Below are 16,720 nucleotides of genomic sequence, written 5' to 3' on the forward strand. Positions count from 1 at the left end.
TAATGTCGAACGACTTATGGGTTCGAGAGGCCTTGATCAACGAACAGACGTTTCCCTCCGTGGTTTCGGGCGTATCTACCCAAGATCGCCCCACCCACACAAAGACGAGAGAGCCCATTTATTTCTCGTCTGCGGAAGAGGTTTCTCGTAAGAAACCATGGACCAAGGTCTCGCGGCTTATTAAGCGCAAGTCGGTCCCTTCCGCGCAAGTCCAACGGCCCAGTTGTAGCCACTGGGTCAGTTCGGACTCGCTGCAGTCTTCCGACGACTGCTCACCTCCTAAGAGAGGCAAAGCGGTACCGCATCAGGCAGTCACACCGTCTGTTGCCGCACCTGCTCCTGTAGACCCTAAGTGGTCTTTGCTGCAGACCATGCAGTCTCAGTTAACGTCATTGATGCGGGACTTTCGTGTGGAGAAGGTTGACACTGCACCAACCTCTAGCCTACAACCAACCACGGTTGTGCGTCCTGTGGACGCTGAGGCGACCTTCTGCCGCACTCCAGCTGAGAGAGTCCCGCCACCCATGCGTTCCAGTGTACCCTGCCAGCCGCATGTTGACGTTCAGTAACGCATGGAACCTTCCGTTGACGTTCGCGAGGTACAACAACAGTCTAAGTTGTTTTGTTTTGACGCGGTGCGTCAACCTCCGCATTCTAGAGTTGTTTTGACTGCTCAGTCTAGACAGTCAAAGCAGTCTCGAGTGGACACTGTATGTCCTCACGCACCTGTTGTGGTTGACAGTTCACAGACTGTCAAGCAGTTACATGACGTTGCCTTCTGGTCTGCTACTAATGCACCAATGAGAGACTCACTGAGGTAACCTAGCTTTTATCGGACAAGGTTCCTGTAGATGAGGAAGTTGCTGTTCTCCCTCCTACTGATATTCCCTTGAGGACTCTGTCATTTGGAGAGGAGCCTTAAGCTGCTTAGCCTCCTATGGACTTTAATTAAATCATGATGATTTTTTAAGGATCTTCGTCCGGATCTTGTAACTGCTGCTCCTCGTTCGCCTAAACGTCAGAACTTACACTAGGCCTAGCTACTTCGAAGCCGTTGTTTTTAAGCTAGTGCTCTCTCGCTCTCCTAGAGAGCGTTACGTTGGCTAGGCGACTGGTTTTTGCACCAGGAGGAGTTTTAGGGATACAGCCTTTGATTTCCCTTCTTTTAAACTGGCTTATAGAGCGAGAGTCTGACAGGACACGAGAGAAGTTCTCGGCTTGGGAGTTCATGCCTCTGCCCAGATAGACTTCTCAATTCTGGTAGACTCGCCCTGGCGCCTAGCCAGGAGACGCTCCAAGTTGTTTACAGGTCAACTTCTCAACTTTTGTCGAGCCTTTGAAGTTTTGCTGTACTATTATGTCACACATAACAAGGCTTTCAGGGATGGTAAATGGTTCCGCCTCAGTCGCTAACCCCGTCTGTTGCCACACCTGCTCCCGTAGACCCTAAATGGGCTTTGCTGCAAGACATGCAGTCCAAGCTTGCGTCCTTGATAGAGGACTTAAATGCGGAGAAGAACCTTCTGGCCAACAACCTTCCAACCGGTCGGTTGTGCGCCCTGTTGACGCTGAGGTAACCTACTCGCGTCTGCCAGTTGAGGTGGTTCCTCCTTCTGGCCAACAACCTTCCAACCGGTTGGTTGTGCGCCCTGTTGACACTGAGGTAACCTACTCGCGTCTGCCAGTTGAGGTGGTTCCTCCTTCTGGCCAACAACCTTCCAACCGGTCGGTTGTGCGCCCTGTTGAAGCTGAGGTAACCTACTCGCGTCTGCCAGTTGAGGTGGTTCCTCCACCGATGCGACCCAGTGTGGGTTGCCAGTCGCACGCTGACGTTAAGCGACGCTCGCAGGTGGTTGTTGACGTTCAGGACGTTCAACAACCAGCAGAGGTGACTTGTTGTGACGCAGTGCGTCAACCTCAGCAACCCGGTAGGGTGTTGACTGCACAACCCAGACAGTCTAGACAGTTTCGGGTTGACGCTGTACTTCCTCGCGCACCCATGGTTGTTGACAGTTCACAGACTGTGCAGCAGTTCCATGATATTGCGTCCGGCTCCGTCACGCATCCACCAGTGCGACCGGATTCAGCGAGTCAGACGTTGCCCACTCCGTTGCCGTTTCCTCATCAGTTTCGGATGAGGAACCCTCTGATGAGGACGTTGCTGAACAAGACGATCAGCCCCCAGCCCTGCTATCCATCCAGAAGATGCTGAAGAAGGAACGCTGCCCAGTCAGGCTGTGGATGAGTTTGGTAGGGACACTGTCATCCGTGGATCAATTTGTGTCACTAGGAAGACTACACCTCCGTCCTCTTCTATACCATCTAGCTTTTCACTGGAAAAAGGACAAGACGCTAGAAGCGGTCTCGATCCCGGTTTCCGGAAAGATAAAGTCTTGTCTGACTTGGTGAAAGGACTATATCAACCTTAGAGAGGGTCTTCCCCTGACTGTTCAGACTCCCAACCACGTTCTCTTCTCGGACGCATCGGACGTAGGCTGGGGTGCGACATTAGACGGTCGGGAATGCTCGGGATTATGGAACTCGAGTCAAAGGACAATGCATTTCAACTGCAAGGAGCTACTGGCAGTACGTCTGACCTGGAAAAGCTTCAGGTCTCTCCTTCAAGGCAAAGTGGTGGAGGTGAACTCGGACAACACCACGGCTTTGGCTTACATCTCCAAGCAAGGAGGGACCTACTCTCTGACATTGTACGAGATCGCAAGGGACCTCCTCACCTGGTCAAAAGGTCTAGACATATCACTAGTAACGAGATTCATCCAAGGCAACTTGAATGTCATGGCAGATTGTCTCAGTCGGAAGGGACAAATAATTCCAACAGAATGGACCCTCCACAAGGATGTATGCAAGAGACTTTGGGCCACCTGGGGCCAGCCAACCATAGATCTCTTCGCAACCTCGATGACCAAGAGGCTCCCAATATTTTGCTCACCAATCCCGGACCCAGCAGCAGTTCATATAGATGCCTTTCTACTAGATTGGTCACATCTAGATCTATATGCATTCCCTCCGTTCAAGATTGTCAACAAGGTACTGCAGAAGTTCGCCTCTCACGAAGGGACAAGGTTGACGCTAGTTGCTTCCCTCTGGCCCGCGAGAGAATGGTTCACCAAGGTACTTCGATGGCTAGTAGACGTTCCCAGAACACTTCCCCTAAGGGTGGACCTTCTACGTCAGCCACGCGTAAAGAAGGTACACCAAGGCCTCCACGCTCTTCGTCTGACTGCCTTCAGACTATCGAAAGACTCTCGAGAGCTAGAGGCTTTTCGAAGGAGGCAGCCAGAGCGATTGCTAGAGCAAGGAGAACATCCACCCTTAGAGTCTACCAATCGAAGTGGGAAATCTTCCGAAACTGGTGCAAGTCAGTATCCGTATCCTCGACCAGTACCTCTGTAACTCAAATAGCTGACTTCCTCTTATATCTGAGGAAAGAACGATCTCTTTCAGCTCCCACTATCAAGGGTTACAGAAGCATGTTGGCATCAGTCTTCCGTCACAGAGGCTTAGATCTTTCCAACAATAAAAAGATCTACAGGACCTCCTTAAGTCTTTTGAGACCACGAAGGAGCGTCGTTTGGTTACACCTGGTTGGAATTTAGACGTGGTACTAAGATTCCTTATGTCAGACAGGTTCGAACCGCTACAATCAGCCTCCCTGAAAGATCTCACCTTAAAGACTCTTTTCCTGGTATGCTTAGCCACAGCTAAAAGAGTCAGTGAGATTCATGCCTTCAGCAAGAACATCGGATTCTCATCCGAAACGGCTACATGTTCTACAACTTGGTTTTCTAGCCAAAAACGAGCTGCCTTCTCGGCCTTGGCCAATATCGTTCGATATTCCAAACTTATCGTATGGTTGGAAATGAACTAGAAAGAGTCTTATGTCCTGTAAGAGCTCTTAAGTTCTATTTAAAACGAACTAAACCTTTACGAGGCCCGTCTGAAGCTTTATGGTGTTCAGTTAAGAAACCATCTTTGCCTATGTCAAAGAATGCTTTATCCTATTTTATCAGACTGTTAATACGAGAAGCTCATTCCCATCTGAATGAGGAAGACCAAGCTTTGCTGAAGGTAAGGACACACGAAGTTAGAGCTGTCGCAACTTCCGTGGCCTTTAAACAAAATAGATCTCTGCAAAGTATAATCGACGCAACCTATTGGAAAAGCAAGTCAGTGTTCGCGTCTTTTTATCTTAAGAATGTCCAGTCTCTTTACGAGAACTGCTACACTCTGGGACCATTCGTAGCAACGAGTGCAGTAGTGGGTGAGGGCTCAACCACTACAATTCCCTAATTCCATAACCTTTTTAATCTTTCTCTTGAAATGTTTTATTATTGTTTTTTGGGTTGTCCGGAAGGCTAAGAAGCCTTTCGCATCCTACTTGATTTGGCGGGTGGTCAAAGTCATTTCTTGAGAAGCGCCTAGATTAGAGGTTTTGATGAGGTCCTGTTGTATGGGTTGCAACCCTTGATACTTCAGATCCTAGGGGTCGCTCAGCATCCTAAGAGGATCGCGAGGCTCCGTAAGGAAGACGTACTTAAAAAGGCAGAATAATTGTTCAAGTCGACTTCCTTACCAGGTACTTATTTATTTTATGTTTGTTATTTTGAATAACTGCTAAAATGAAATACAAAATACTTAGCTCATAATAATGTAAACAAGTAATGCTGGTCTCTACCCACCCCCCTGGGTGTGAATCAGTTTATATAATCACCGGCTAAGTTTAATATTGAAAAATGTTATTTTTATTAATAAAATAAATTTTTGAATATACTTACCCGGTGATTATATATTAAAGGACCCTCCCTTCCTCCCCAATAGAGACCCAGTGGACCGAGGAGAAAATTGGTTCTGTGTTTACATTGAGTACTGAGTACCTGCTCGACAGATGGCGCTGTTGATGTACACCCCCTACCTGCATAGCGATCGCTGGCGTATTTTGAACGTAGAGTTTTCTGTCGAGCAACAGAGTTGCAGCTTATATAATCACCGGGTAAGTATATTCAAAAATTTATTTTATTAATAAAAATAACATATTTCCTCCTGCTGTACATATAGAAAAAACCTTGTTTATCTTACCCTGGTAAAAAGACAAAAGCGGTACATTACTGTAGTACAGTATTCACTGTTAGCTAACAGAAAATGTAGGACAGAACTTGCGGTTAGGTAACAGAAAATACAGTAAAACACATTAACAGAAAAAACAAAAAGCCAATGCGGTATCATATTACATTCAGATCTCCCTGGACAATTCTATCCTGGTCGTAATACTAGGCAGGCAGTTAATTCTAATAGTTAGGCCTTCTCCATCATGAGGCTCAATACTACACAGTATTCTAGAAGTTTTATTCCAGCTGTTACCAAGTTGTGGAATGATCTCCCTAATCGGGTAGATAAATCAGTAGAACTTCAAAAGTTCAAAGTTGGAGCAAGTGTTTTTATGTTGACCAGGCTGACAGGAGTCTTTTTATAGTTCATATATGATATATCTGTTTTTGACGTTGTTAATAGTTTATATATGACATATCTATTTTGACGTTGTTACTGTTTTTAGAATGATTTACTATTAATTGCTCTCATCATTTATTTATTTCCTTATTTCCTTTCCTCACTGGACTATTTTTCCCTATTGGAGCCCTTGGGCTTATAGCATCTTGCTTTTCCAACTAGGGTTGTAGCTTGGCTAGTACTGTAATGATAATAATAATAATAATTATAATAATAATAATAATGATAATAATAATAAAAAGGGCTAGAAAATGCTCTTATACAGTACTGTGATGGAAACATAAAACTCATGTTCCATCTTCTGGGGTTACTTGTCAAATGTATCTGATTGTCTATTACTGTCCTTTTCAACTTTCATCAATCTATTGTGCCGTTTTTAAGCGGGAATAATATCCTGTATGTTTAACTTGTATGTTGATGGAGTGGTGAGAGAGGTGAATGCTCGAGTGCTTGGACGAGGATTAAAACTGGTAGGCGAGAATGACCATGAATGGGAGGTAAATCAGTTGTTGTTTGCGGATGATACTGTACTGGTAGCAGACACAGAAGAGAAGCTTGACCGACTAGTGACAGAATTTGGAAGGGTGTGTGAGAGAAGGAAGTTGAGAGTTAATGTGGGTAAGAGTAAGGTTATGAGATGTACGAGAAGGGAAGGTGGTGCAAGGTTGAATGTCATGTTGAATGGAGAGTTACTTGAGGAGGTGGATCAGTTTAAGTACTTGGGGTCTATTGTTGCAGCAAATGGTGGAGTGGAAGCAGATGTACGTCAGAGAGTGAATGAAGGTTGCAAAGTTTTGGGGGCAGTTAAGGGAGTAGTAAAAAATAGAGGGTTGGGCATGAATGTAAAGAGAGTTCTATATGAGAAAGTGATTGTACCAACTGTGATGTATGGATCGGAGTCGTGGGGAATGAAAGTGATGGAGAGACAGAAATTAAATGTGTTTGAGATGAAGTGTCTGAGGAGTATGGCTGGTGTATCTCGAGTAGATAGGGTTAGGAACGAAGTGGTGAGGGAGAGAACGGGTGTAAGAAATGAGTTAGCGGCTAGAGTGGATATGAATGTGTTGAGGTGGTTTGGCCATGTTGAGAGAATGGAAAATGGTTGTCTGCTAAAGAAGGTGATGAATGCAAGAGTTGAGGGGAGAAGTACAAGAGGAAGGCCAAGGTTTGGGTGGATGGATGGTGTGAAGAAAGCTCTGGGTGATAGGAGGATAGATGTGAGAGAGGCAAGAGAGCGTGCTAGAAATAGGAATGAATGGCGAGCGATTGTGACGCAGTTCCAGTAGGCCCTGCTGCTTCCTCCGGGGCCTTAGATGACCGCGGAGGTAGCAGCAGTAGGGGAGTCAGCATTATGAAGCTTCATCTGTGGTGGAAATGTGGGAGGTTGGGCTGTGGCACCCTAGCAGTATCAGCTGAACTCGGTTGAGTCCCTGATTAGGCTGAAGGAACATAGAGAGTAGAGGTCCCCTTTTTGTTTTGTTTCATTGTTGGTGTCGGCTACCCCCCAAAATTGGGGGAAGTGCCTTGGTATTTAGATAGATAGATGTTCTATTATGTAACTGAATACTATTGATGATATATATTTTTCTGCCCAGGCAGGATTTTGTATTGTGCTATATAACAATGACTTGAAGTTCTCTCTTCAAAGGGAATCTGGTTAAGCAGAACTGATATTCTATTGCTGTACAGTATAAGGAAATTTTGAAAACCTCGTGGTTTGGTGGTTTTTATGTATTTTCAGTTAAGACGTGTAATTGAATATGTTATCCTGTATTTGCTGCTATATATACAATAACTGTAAATCCTGTAAATACCCAAAGTTATTACTGTAAAGCATTTATGGGTCTCCCCACGAATAATCAAATTCGTGAATCTTAAGGGTAACTGTGTTATGTAAAATACAGTATAATTGGAAATGACCTTGAAGTTATTTCCAGATGTATGAAATAGTTCTGTTGTAGGAAAGAACACAAAATAGGAAGGTTAAGAATGGCAAGCGATTGTGACACAGTTCCGGTAGGCCCTGCTGCTTCCTCCGGTGCCTTGGATGACCGCAGAGGTAGCAGCAGAAGGGAATTCAGCGTTATGAAGTTTCATCTGTGGTGGATAACGGGGGAGGGTGGGCTGTGGCACCCTAGCAGTACCAGCCGAACTCGGTTGAGTCCCTTGTCAGGCTGGGAGGAACGTAGAGAGGAGAGGTCCCCTTTTTTGTTTCATTTGTTTGATGTCGGCTACCCCCCAAAATTAGGGGAAGCGCCTTGGTATATGTATGTATGTAAGATTCAGTCAGGTCATTTCATGGTTAATTCATGATTTGTTTTAGGATTAATCCACAAGCAGATAAATTCATCATTCTCCTGGCTAGTACAGTGGTAACGTGTTTGCCTAGCATTCGCATGGCGGCAGAACATTCACCGCCCGGTACCGGGAGCTTAAGTATGCCTAGTGCGGAGACTACTGATGTGGTTACTCTGAATCTTTTTATTGCCTTGAGTTTTTTTTGAGAGTGAGTTATGGATCCTCTAGATAAATCATTGTATTGTATAAGAGAAGTACCGGTATATGAGAGTAAATTTTGGTGTATTATAGGACTTCCGTTTTACTTTTGTTCCTTTTTATCACTTAAATCTAAGTATATTTAATTAGAAAATTTGATGAAAAATTATAAGTATAAAAACTGTTATGAGAATCTAAGGAATTACAGAGAGGACATGGATGACCTGAGCCTGATAATAATTCAAGCAGAAAGTTCAAAATACAGAACAGAGCAGGGAGATTTTACCTTGCATCAAACCACAGTAAAGAAAAAGCCGGATATAGGGGTTCATTAATGAAGTGACTTTTCTAAAAAGTATATTATAGATTGAAATTACAGCAGAGATCCACTCCTACGCCATGGTGTAAGTCGAATTTTGATGTAAAGCAGAACTTACCTAAATACTGTATTGAAGACCCCCATACACTAATGCAGTCATAATCTTTGAAGTAAAATACATTTAAAGGTGCGTCCACACTAGCGACAAAACATGTCGACAACACTGTGTACAACTTTGTAGGTAACAAGTTGTTAGACTGTTGACGAAACATTGTTGTCGAGATGTTGGTAGAGATTTATTGGTGATATGTTGGCAATCCTGGTGTGAACGAGTCGATGTGGTTGGAGATACCCGGACAGACACACAACAAATCTCTAGAGTGAGGTGTGGACGGCTTCACCAAGTTGACGCGTGTTGCCAATATGTTGCCAGACATTGTAGCAGACAAAGTTTCATACATTGTTGTCGATATGTGTACCGATGTTGACTGTAAGGTTTCCAACTTTGTTGTTGATATGTCGGTAGACACGATGTTGCCAGTGTGGACACACCTTTATGATGTGGAAACCTAATAAAATATGGTGGACACAAATATACCGAAGAATCATATGTGACAATATAAAAAATTAATGTGATGTAACTCTTTACCCTATGGAAAATGTATCATATCCATAAAACATTGTGAGACAAGACCGTCATAACCCAAAGACCTACAGCAGAGTAGTTTCGATGTTTATTGTAGGTTTAGGAATACTGCATGTACCTTATAGAGATGGGTATGTTTTCTTGAACATCGGCGTCAATGACCTTAGATTTCAGGATGCCAGATAACTCTTAATCAATCAATCAATTTTCTTGTACTATGAAGGGGAAATCATCATTGTAATCTACTAAGGCTTGGATATTCATCCCTAAACAGGTTTGAATATTTCATCTAGAGGTTGTCATTAGTTAAAAGCATCTTTTTAGGCTTGATTGATAAGATTTTTGATCCAGTAATATGTTATTTATATCATCATTTGTTGGCTGTGAACCTCATGCCCTCCTACTAGTAATTGCATAATTGAGGATGAACTTATGTTTCTGTTTATTTCCAGATAATCCATGGTTGGCTTCTTTTGTCCTCGCTGCTCCTACTTTTCATCTTTACCATTATGTACATAATGTAAGTTAAATCAAATCCTGCTTTGTAAATAATTGATATACTGTATAAAATTATAAGTGTTATCTATGATACTAAATTAGTTTTCTCAACCTAAGCTCTGTTACTCATCATTCCCAAGAATAGGTTTCCTGAGAAACTATAATATAAAAAGATGATAAAATGCAATTCAAGAGTTGTGATCAAAAATTTTCTTTCTTCAGGGAGTTATTGAGAGGCTACAACTTAGGAATGGATTGGATTACTGTCTCTTTATGCGTTTGGAACTTCGGTGTGGTAGGAATGGTGTGCATCCACTGGCACGGGCCCCTACGTCTCCAGCAGGCATACCTGATTTTCATCGCCTCCTTGATGTCTCTGATGTTCATCAAGTATCTCCCAGAATACACTCTCTGGATGGTGTTGGCTGTTATCTCTATCTGGGGTAAGATTAACATTGTAGTGTGATGTCATAATGAATTTCCTGTTTTGTTAGCATCTGATTTTGCGGATGATACTGTACTGGTAGCAGACACAGAAGAGAAGCTTGACCGACTAGTGACAGAATTTGGAAGGGTGTGTGAGAGAAGGAAGTTGAGAGTTAATGTGGGTAAGAGTAAGGTTATGAGATGTACGAGAAGGGAAGGTGGTGCAAGGTTGAATGTCATGTTGAATGGAGAGTTACTTGAGGAGGTGGATCAGTTTAAGTACTTGGGGTCTGTTGTTGCAGCAAATGGTGGAGTGGAAGCAGATGTACGTCAGAGAGTCAATGAAGGTTGCAAAGTGTTGGGGGCAGTTAAGGGAGTAGTAAAAAATAGAGGGTTGGGCATGAATGTAAAGAGAATTCTATATGAGAAAGTGATTGTACCAGCTGTGATGTATGGATCGGAGTTGTGGGGAATGAAAGTGATGGAGAGACAGAAATTGAATGTGTTTGAGATGAAGTGTCTGAGGAGTATGGCTGGTGTATCTCGAGTAGATAGGGTCAGGAACGAGGTGGTGAGGGTGAGAACGGCTGTAAGAAATGAGTTAGCGGCTAGAGTGGATATGAATGTGTTGAGGTGGTTTGGCCATGTTGAGAGAATGGAGAATGGCTGTCTGCTAAAGAAGGTGATGAATGCAAGAGTTGATGGGAGAAGTACAAGAGGAAGGCCAAGGTTTGGGTGGATGGATGGTGTGAAGAAAGCTCTGGGTGATAGGAGGATAGATGTGAGAGAGGCAAGAGAGCGTGCTAGAAATAGGAATGAATGGCGAGCGATTGTGACGCAGTTCCGGTAGGCCCTGCTGCTTCCTCCGGTGCCTTAGATGACCGCGGAGGTAGCAGCAGTAGGGGACTCAGCAGTATGAAGCTTCATCTGTGGTGGAAATGTGGGAGGTTGGGCTGTGGCACCCTAGCAGTACCAGCTGAACTCGGCTGAGTCCCTGGTTAGGCTGGAGGAACATAGAGAGTAGAGGTCCCCTTTTTTGTTTTGTTCTTGTTGATGTCGGCTACCCCCCAAAATTGGGGGAAGTGCCTTTGGTATATGGATGGATTAGTAACTTTTAGCTCTTGGGTTTTTTTCTGATTGATATCGATATATATATATATAAACGGAAATGAAATTCTTTGCAATAATAGATTGTGTAAGAATTGTGGAATAGCTTCCTAGAAGCATGTAATTCCTGACATTAAAGGGTCTTTGCAGCATCCCTTTAAACACATACCTGGAACCTCTTTTTTTGCCTTCATTCTACCGCTGTTCCCTTCCTTTCTTTCATTTGCTCTCCAGCCTCTTTAAATCTTACTACATTGTGCAACTGCGGAGTTTCCACCAGTTTCCACTTTAGATCTTTGTATGTTATCTCTCTTATATTCCGAATCTATTTTTTCCTAAACGAATACTGTATAAACCTGCATCCTTTCACGCTAGTATGATTTCTGCGAAGTTTGAACTTGTCTATTGAAATTTGTAAGTAGATGGTGGTAGTTACTGCTAGGTGGTGATAGTTACTGCCAGGTGGTGATAGTTACTGACAGGTGGTGGTAGTTAATGACAGGTGGTGATAGTTACTGCCAGGTAGTGGTAGTTACTGACAGGTGGTGGTAAGCCCCACCCACCTGCCAGGCCACTGAGCCACCTGCCAGGCCACTGAGCCACCTGCCAGGCCACTGAGCAGGTCTTCAAGCCCCCTATCACCTCGAACCAAGTCTCCAAGCTTTATGTCTTCATGTGCTCGGTCTCAGCACGTACGATCACCGCTCGATTTGTCACAAATGGGATCTTTCTTATAGAACACCATGCGTTAAGATACCTGCTGACAGGTCGCTCCGTTCCGAGATGCCTGCTGACAGGTCGCTCCGTTCCGAGATGCCTGCTGACAGGTCGCTCCGTTCCGAGATGCCTGCTGACAGGTCGCTCCGTTCCGAGATGCCTGCTGACAGGTCGCTCCGTTCCGAGATGCCTGCTGACAGGTCGCTCCGTTCCGAGATGCCTGCTGACAGGTCGCTCCGTTCCGAGATGCCTGCTGACAGGTCGCTTCATTCCAGAGCTTCTTGAGATCGAACACTTATCACTGTAAGTCCTCATATAGGTTACAGTATCCTCCCATGAACTGCGTTCTTTTTACACGACAAGACTTGTCATCTACCAGTAATTCATTCATCAGTAATTCTTCATGTCTGTGCTGAATGGCATGTGTTTCTCAGGCCCTGTGCCAAATTTCATGCATTCATGTATGCACTGTTAGCATCTCTTCGTGAAGACCAATGTTTTTACTTTAATTTTACAGTTTCTCTTTTATATAGGAGGGTTTTAGCCTTAAACAGACATTTCATGCATTTTGTTATTTTATAAGAGGAATAATATTATAATTTCAATTTCTTCACTCTAATTTGGCTGTCCATACATACTGTACTTTACACTGTACGTAATACAAGTATCTTTTTTTGTGGGTATTAGTGACACTAATATTAACCCCAAATTTGAAGATTTCGGTACACGACACATTTTTAGGCTAATCCATACAATTTTTAATGGAGATCTGGACGAGACCAGAGCTCATCCTCGGAACAAACAAGCAATGGAAATACTGTACTGTACTCTAGTTTTCCATATTAAAAAAAAAAATTGAAGTAACAGGCATCTATAGAATAAGTGGAACCCTCTGTTTCATGTATTCAAAGGAGGTTGTTACAAAAGATTGGTTGGACAAAGTTAAACTGTAACCCTAAAGGTTTGAGAGTAAAACTGTAACCCTAAAGGTTTGAAAAGTGTTAAATTGCAACCTTAAAGAAATACAGTGCAACATTTGAGAGAAAATAAAATTAAATGCAGAGGAAAGAGGTTAGCCACTGTGCTATTGTTCCTAGACTGTGCTACTGTCCACACAGCGCAGGTGGAAATAAGTGACGCACCAAACTGTGATATTGGACTTTTTTAAAGACTTACCAAACCTGTTATTCCCTCGACTTTTTCTCCTCTACTTGATCACCATTTTGTGAGTAATAACAAAGTTGAAGTCATTCATAGGAGGTGTAATTTGAGGCTCTGTACACGTTCTTTAACAACGGAATAACTGTACTTGAATATCGGTGGACAAGGTGGACCAAAGTTTAAGGATTTTCTTGCACTTTCTGGATGATGCTAGAAGTGTTTTTGAATGGTTCCCTTACCCTCTTCCTGTGCGTAGGAAGTTTCGTGATACCAAGATAGGGAGAACTAAGCAAGACAAGCCCAGTAGTGTAAGCAAAGGTCACAAATGATTTAAACTTCTTTGAGTGATGTCGGTTTCATACCATCACTTCCAGAATGCGGAATTTACTGACGTTTTCATAAGAAGTGGTTCTTATGAAGTCAGCATTAAATTCTATATTCTGGAAGTGATGGTAGGAAACTTCCATTATGCCCTGAGTTCCGTTTATACCACTGATAGCATTAAAGAACCAGGGACTACTATGACAACATGAGTTCTTCCCTTCATCTAGCTATAATTTCTTTGTATCAGTTGGTTTATATAATTTATTTTTTTGTGTAGAGTTGTCACTATATTTTAACTTGTTTTTATGTTATTTGTGTTACATTTGCATCTCTAAAGCAATTTTTTTTCACTTATATGTATAAGAATTTAAAGTAAGATTTTTCTAACAAGTTAATAAACTTTACAGTTTTTTTTTATGTAGAATATTCGATACTTGAACTTTGCTATAAGATAACAATTACTGTACACCAAAAGTAGAAGACGAGGACATCCCAATGAAAGCCTTCGGTTTCGGTGTTTCGACTTTGCTCCTTTCTCTTGCCATTGTATTTTTTGATAAGTGAAATGTTAATTGCAAAAACTTATAATTATTATAAGTAATCATTCTTCCTGCTTATAGAGTCTTTTTGTGTCTCGTGTTGTGTTTTTGCTTTGCTTTGTAAATATCTAGCATAATATTTACCCAAAACTCTTCAGTATGTTGTTACAAATTCACAGAACTGAATTCTTGGTTATTTTCTGTCTAGGTCATTTTCTTTTCCTATATCCTTCTTTCTCCATTCTTCTTCTTTGTCTACATCTTTTCCCACTTCTATGTGGGGTCGATGTTTGGCAAAGAAGAAGAATGAAGAAAGAAGAATATAAGAAAAGAAAATGACCTAGACAGAAAATAACCTAGAATTCAGTTCTGTGAATTTGTAATTGATGTGATGGTGCCAGGATAGGTTTATAAGGTAGATTCATCTTCATAAATAAGATTAGCTATTGATAGGTTACTTACCATTATGATTAGAATAATTTGAAGTACGTTACTTTAGTCAATATGAAGTATCAAAACATTGCTTAGGCATAATAAAACAAATGTTAACACTATACTATATTGCATGAAGTCCAAGTTCAAATACTACTAGGTTTATTTTTATGAAGCAATTATTTTCCTTGCAGGTAGAATTAGACCTTGTGTAATAAATCTCCTCTTTCAGATTTAGTAGCAGTGCTGTGCCCCAAAGGACCTCTTCGGATATTGGTTGAGACTGCACAAGAAAGAAACGAGCCTATTTTTCCCGCCCTCATTTATTCTTGTAAGGAATTTCAGTTATTTTACTTTAATTGTTAAATAGATTCATCTTTTTGCTGAAATATATTGCATTATGTTTATGATACGGGGAGGCAAGTACCTAGTAATGATTTGGTTTTCTGTCATTTCAAATAATGATTTTTTGTTATGTTGCTATCGGAAGAAGATTAGATGTCCATATATTTGTGTTGATATACATACACACAACAGAAAAGTGAAAAGGAGATACCTTTACTGAATATGATCTCGCATTGTATGACTAGAGGGTCTTTTTTTCATAGTTCAGTTTCCTTTACCTCCTTAAGGTATATGGCTTTGACATTTCAGTCCCGATATCCTTTGTGTTAAATTATCTTAACCCTTTTACCCCCAGGCTATTTGGAACTTTCCAACCCTTAACCCCCAGGCGTTTTTTTTTTTTTTTTCAAGCACATTTTGCAATATATATTTTTTAAATTGCTCTAACAGCCATAATTTTCATCATAGAGAGGTCAGGTTGGTCTCATTCTTTTGGAAAATGCCTGAGGTTTCTAATAAAGTTATCAAGAATATGCAAAAAAAATGTAAATAGCAGTTTTTTGCAAGGACGTACCAGTACGTCCATGAGGGTAAAGGGATGAGTTTTGTGAAACGTACCAGTGCGTACGTCCATTGGGGGTGAAAGGGTTAATGGTTCTATAGCTCTTAGGTATCTTAGATTCCTGCAGTGTATAACAATAAAGTAAAAGTGAATTTTATTTTAGTGATATGGTGTTTATTTCAGCAAACATTATGTACAGCACATTAGACGGGGCAGAGAATGAAGAGGAGAGCAACGCAAGAGCTCGAGCAAGGCAGTCTCCACGGGAAGAGCAGAGTGCTACAAACAGGCCAGAAGCCGAGAGGGATCCAGCTGAAACCATCCCTCCCAGGAACAGACGGAATAATGCTGAAAACGGTCATGTAAACAGAGATGCAGATGCTGGGTTTACAAATGAATGGGCTCAACAGCTCGATGACAGGGTTGTGAGGAGACGTGATCAGGTACTTTACCCGTTTATGACATGCTGGATTTTCTCTATTCATCTTTGCTATATCATGGTATTGTATAACTGACATGTAGAGAGGATTAACATGCATTTGAAAGTGATATGTTAGAATTTTGTGAAACCTTTCATCATTTTGCTTAGGTTCAGGTTTTTATTTACGACATGATGATTTATGTTGTTAAAATGATGTAATAGTTCCCTTGATAAAACATATCTGTAGCAGGAATGTTTCACTCTTTATTCATGTTTTACTATTACTCTTCATCATCATTGTCATAGCTTTTATTTCTTTCGATAAACCTTCCCTGATGCTCATAATGATTTCGTCTTTGGATTAATGGAATGTCAACGTTGAACCTCTCCTGATGTTTGTATTGATTTTGTCTTTGGAAGCTTGTAATGTCGACGTTGCTTCTTAAAGTTAAGAAAATTTTCGTGAAAGCCGTTAAAAATTTCTTTTATCTCTGATGTCCTCCACTGTAAGATCCTTCGCCTCCATATCTGCTATTACACACTCCTTCTAACTTCTCTGGTTTCTTCCTCCTCCTACTTGGCACATCCATTTCCAACATCCTCCTCCTAACATACTCCAGGTCTCTCCTCATTATGTACCCAAACCAATGGAGTCTCTTTGTTCCTTAACTGAATACAAACCACGCTATTTACATGGGGTAATTACTTCGGCGCAGCCGATGACGAGCCATAAAGTTTTAACGAGGGTTTCCTACCCCACCGCTAGTTAGCGGGGGGGGGAGGGGTAGCTTGCTACCCCTCCACCTTCACACACACCGGTGATTCGGCCACTTTACTTTTGGCTTGGAGAGACGACAGACCTGTCAGCGCTCTCCTCTCTTTTGACTGCCATAATTTTTGTTTGCTTTTTCTCGCAGTGTTTGTGTGTGAAGTTGGCCTCTATTATCATCATGCGTACTTGCCCTGGTCTTCCCGGCCGCCCTTGCGGAACCTTTATGTCGGCCGTGGAGACGGATCCGCACTCCTTATGCCCTCAGTGTAAGGGCTAACGGTGTGATAGTGCTAATTTGTGTATTGAATGTAGGGAGTGGTCTACCTCCCAGTGGGAGAGGTTTTCCTGGCGACGTAAGAAGAAGGCTAAACAGGATCGTTCTCCTTCCGAAAGTTCTCGGGAGAGAGAAAATCCTAGGTCTTCTTCTCC

At 42.2% G+C, this 16,720-nt stretch overlaps 1 protein-coding gene across 1 annotated transcript in view; it reads left to right on the top strand.

The window, feature by feature from the left end:
• Positions 1-16,720, top strand: part of Psn (presenilin) — a 55,388-nt gene that overhangs the window by 23,312 nt on the left and 15,356 nt on the right. Inside the window, exons 5-8 of the mRNA XM_068388630.1 lie at positions 9,440-9,507; positions 9,708-9,928; positions 14,424-14,522; positions 15,282-15,541. Coding sequence (XP_068244731.1) covers positions 9,440-9,507; positions 9,708-9,928; positions 14,424-14,522; positions 15,282-15,541 — 648 coding nt within the window. The remainder of the gene's footprint in view (positions 1-9,439; positions 9,508-9,707; positions 9,929-14,423; positions 14,523-15,281; positions 15,542-16,720) is intronic.

The sequence above is a fragment of the Palaemon carinicauda genome, chromosome 15 (assembly GCF_036898095.1).
Source record: "Palaemon carinicauda isolate YSFRI2023 chromosome 15, ASM3689809v2, whole genome shotgun sequence".
Lineage (NCBI taxonomy): Eukaryota > Metazoa > Arthropoda > Malacostraca > Decapoda > Palaemonidae > Palaemon > Palaemon carinicauda.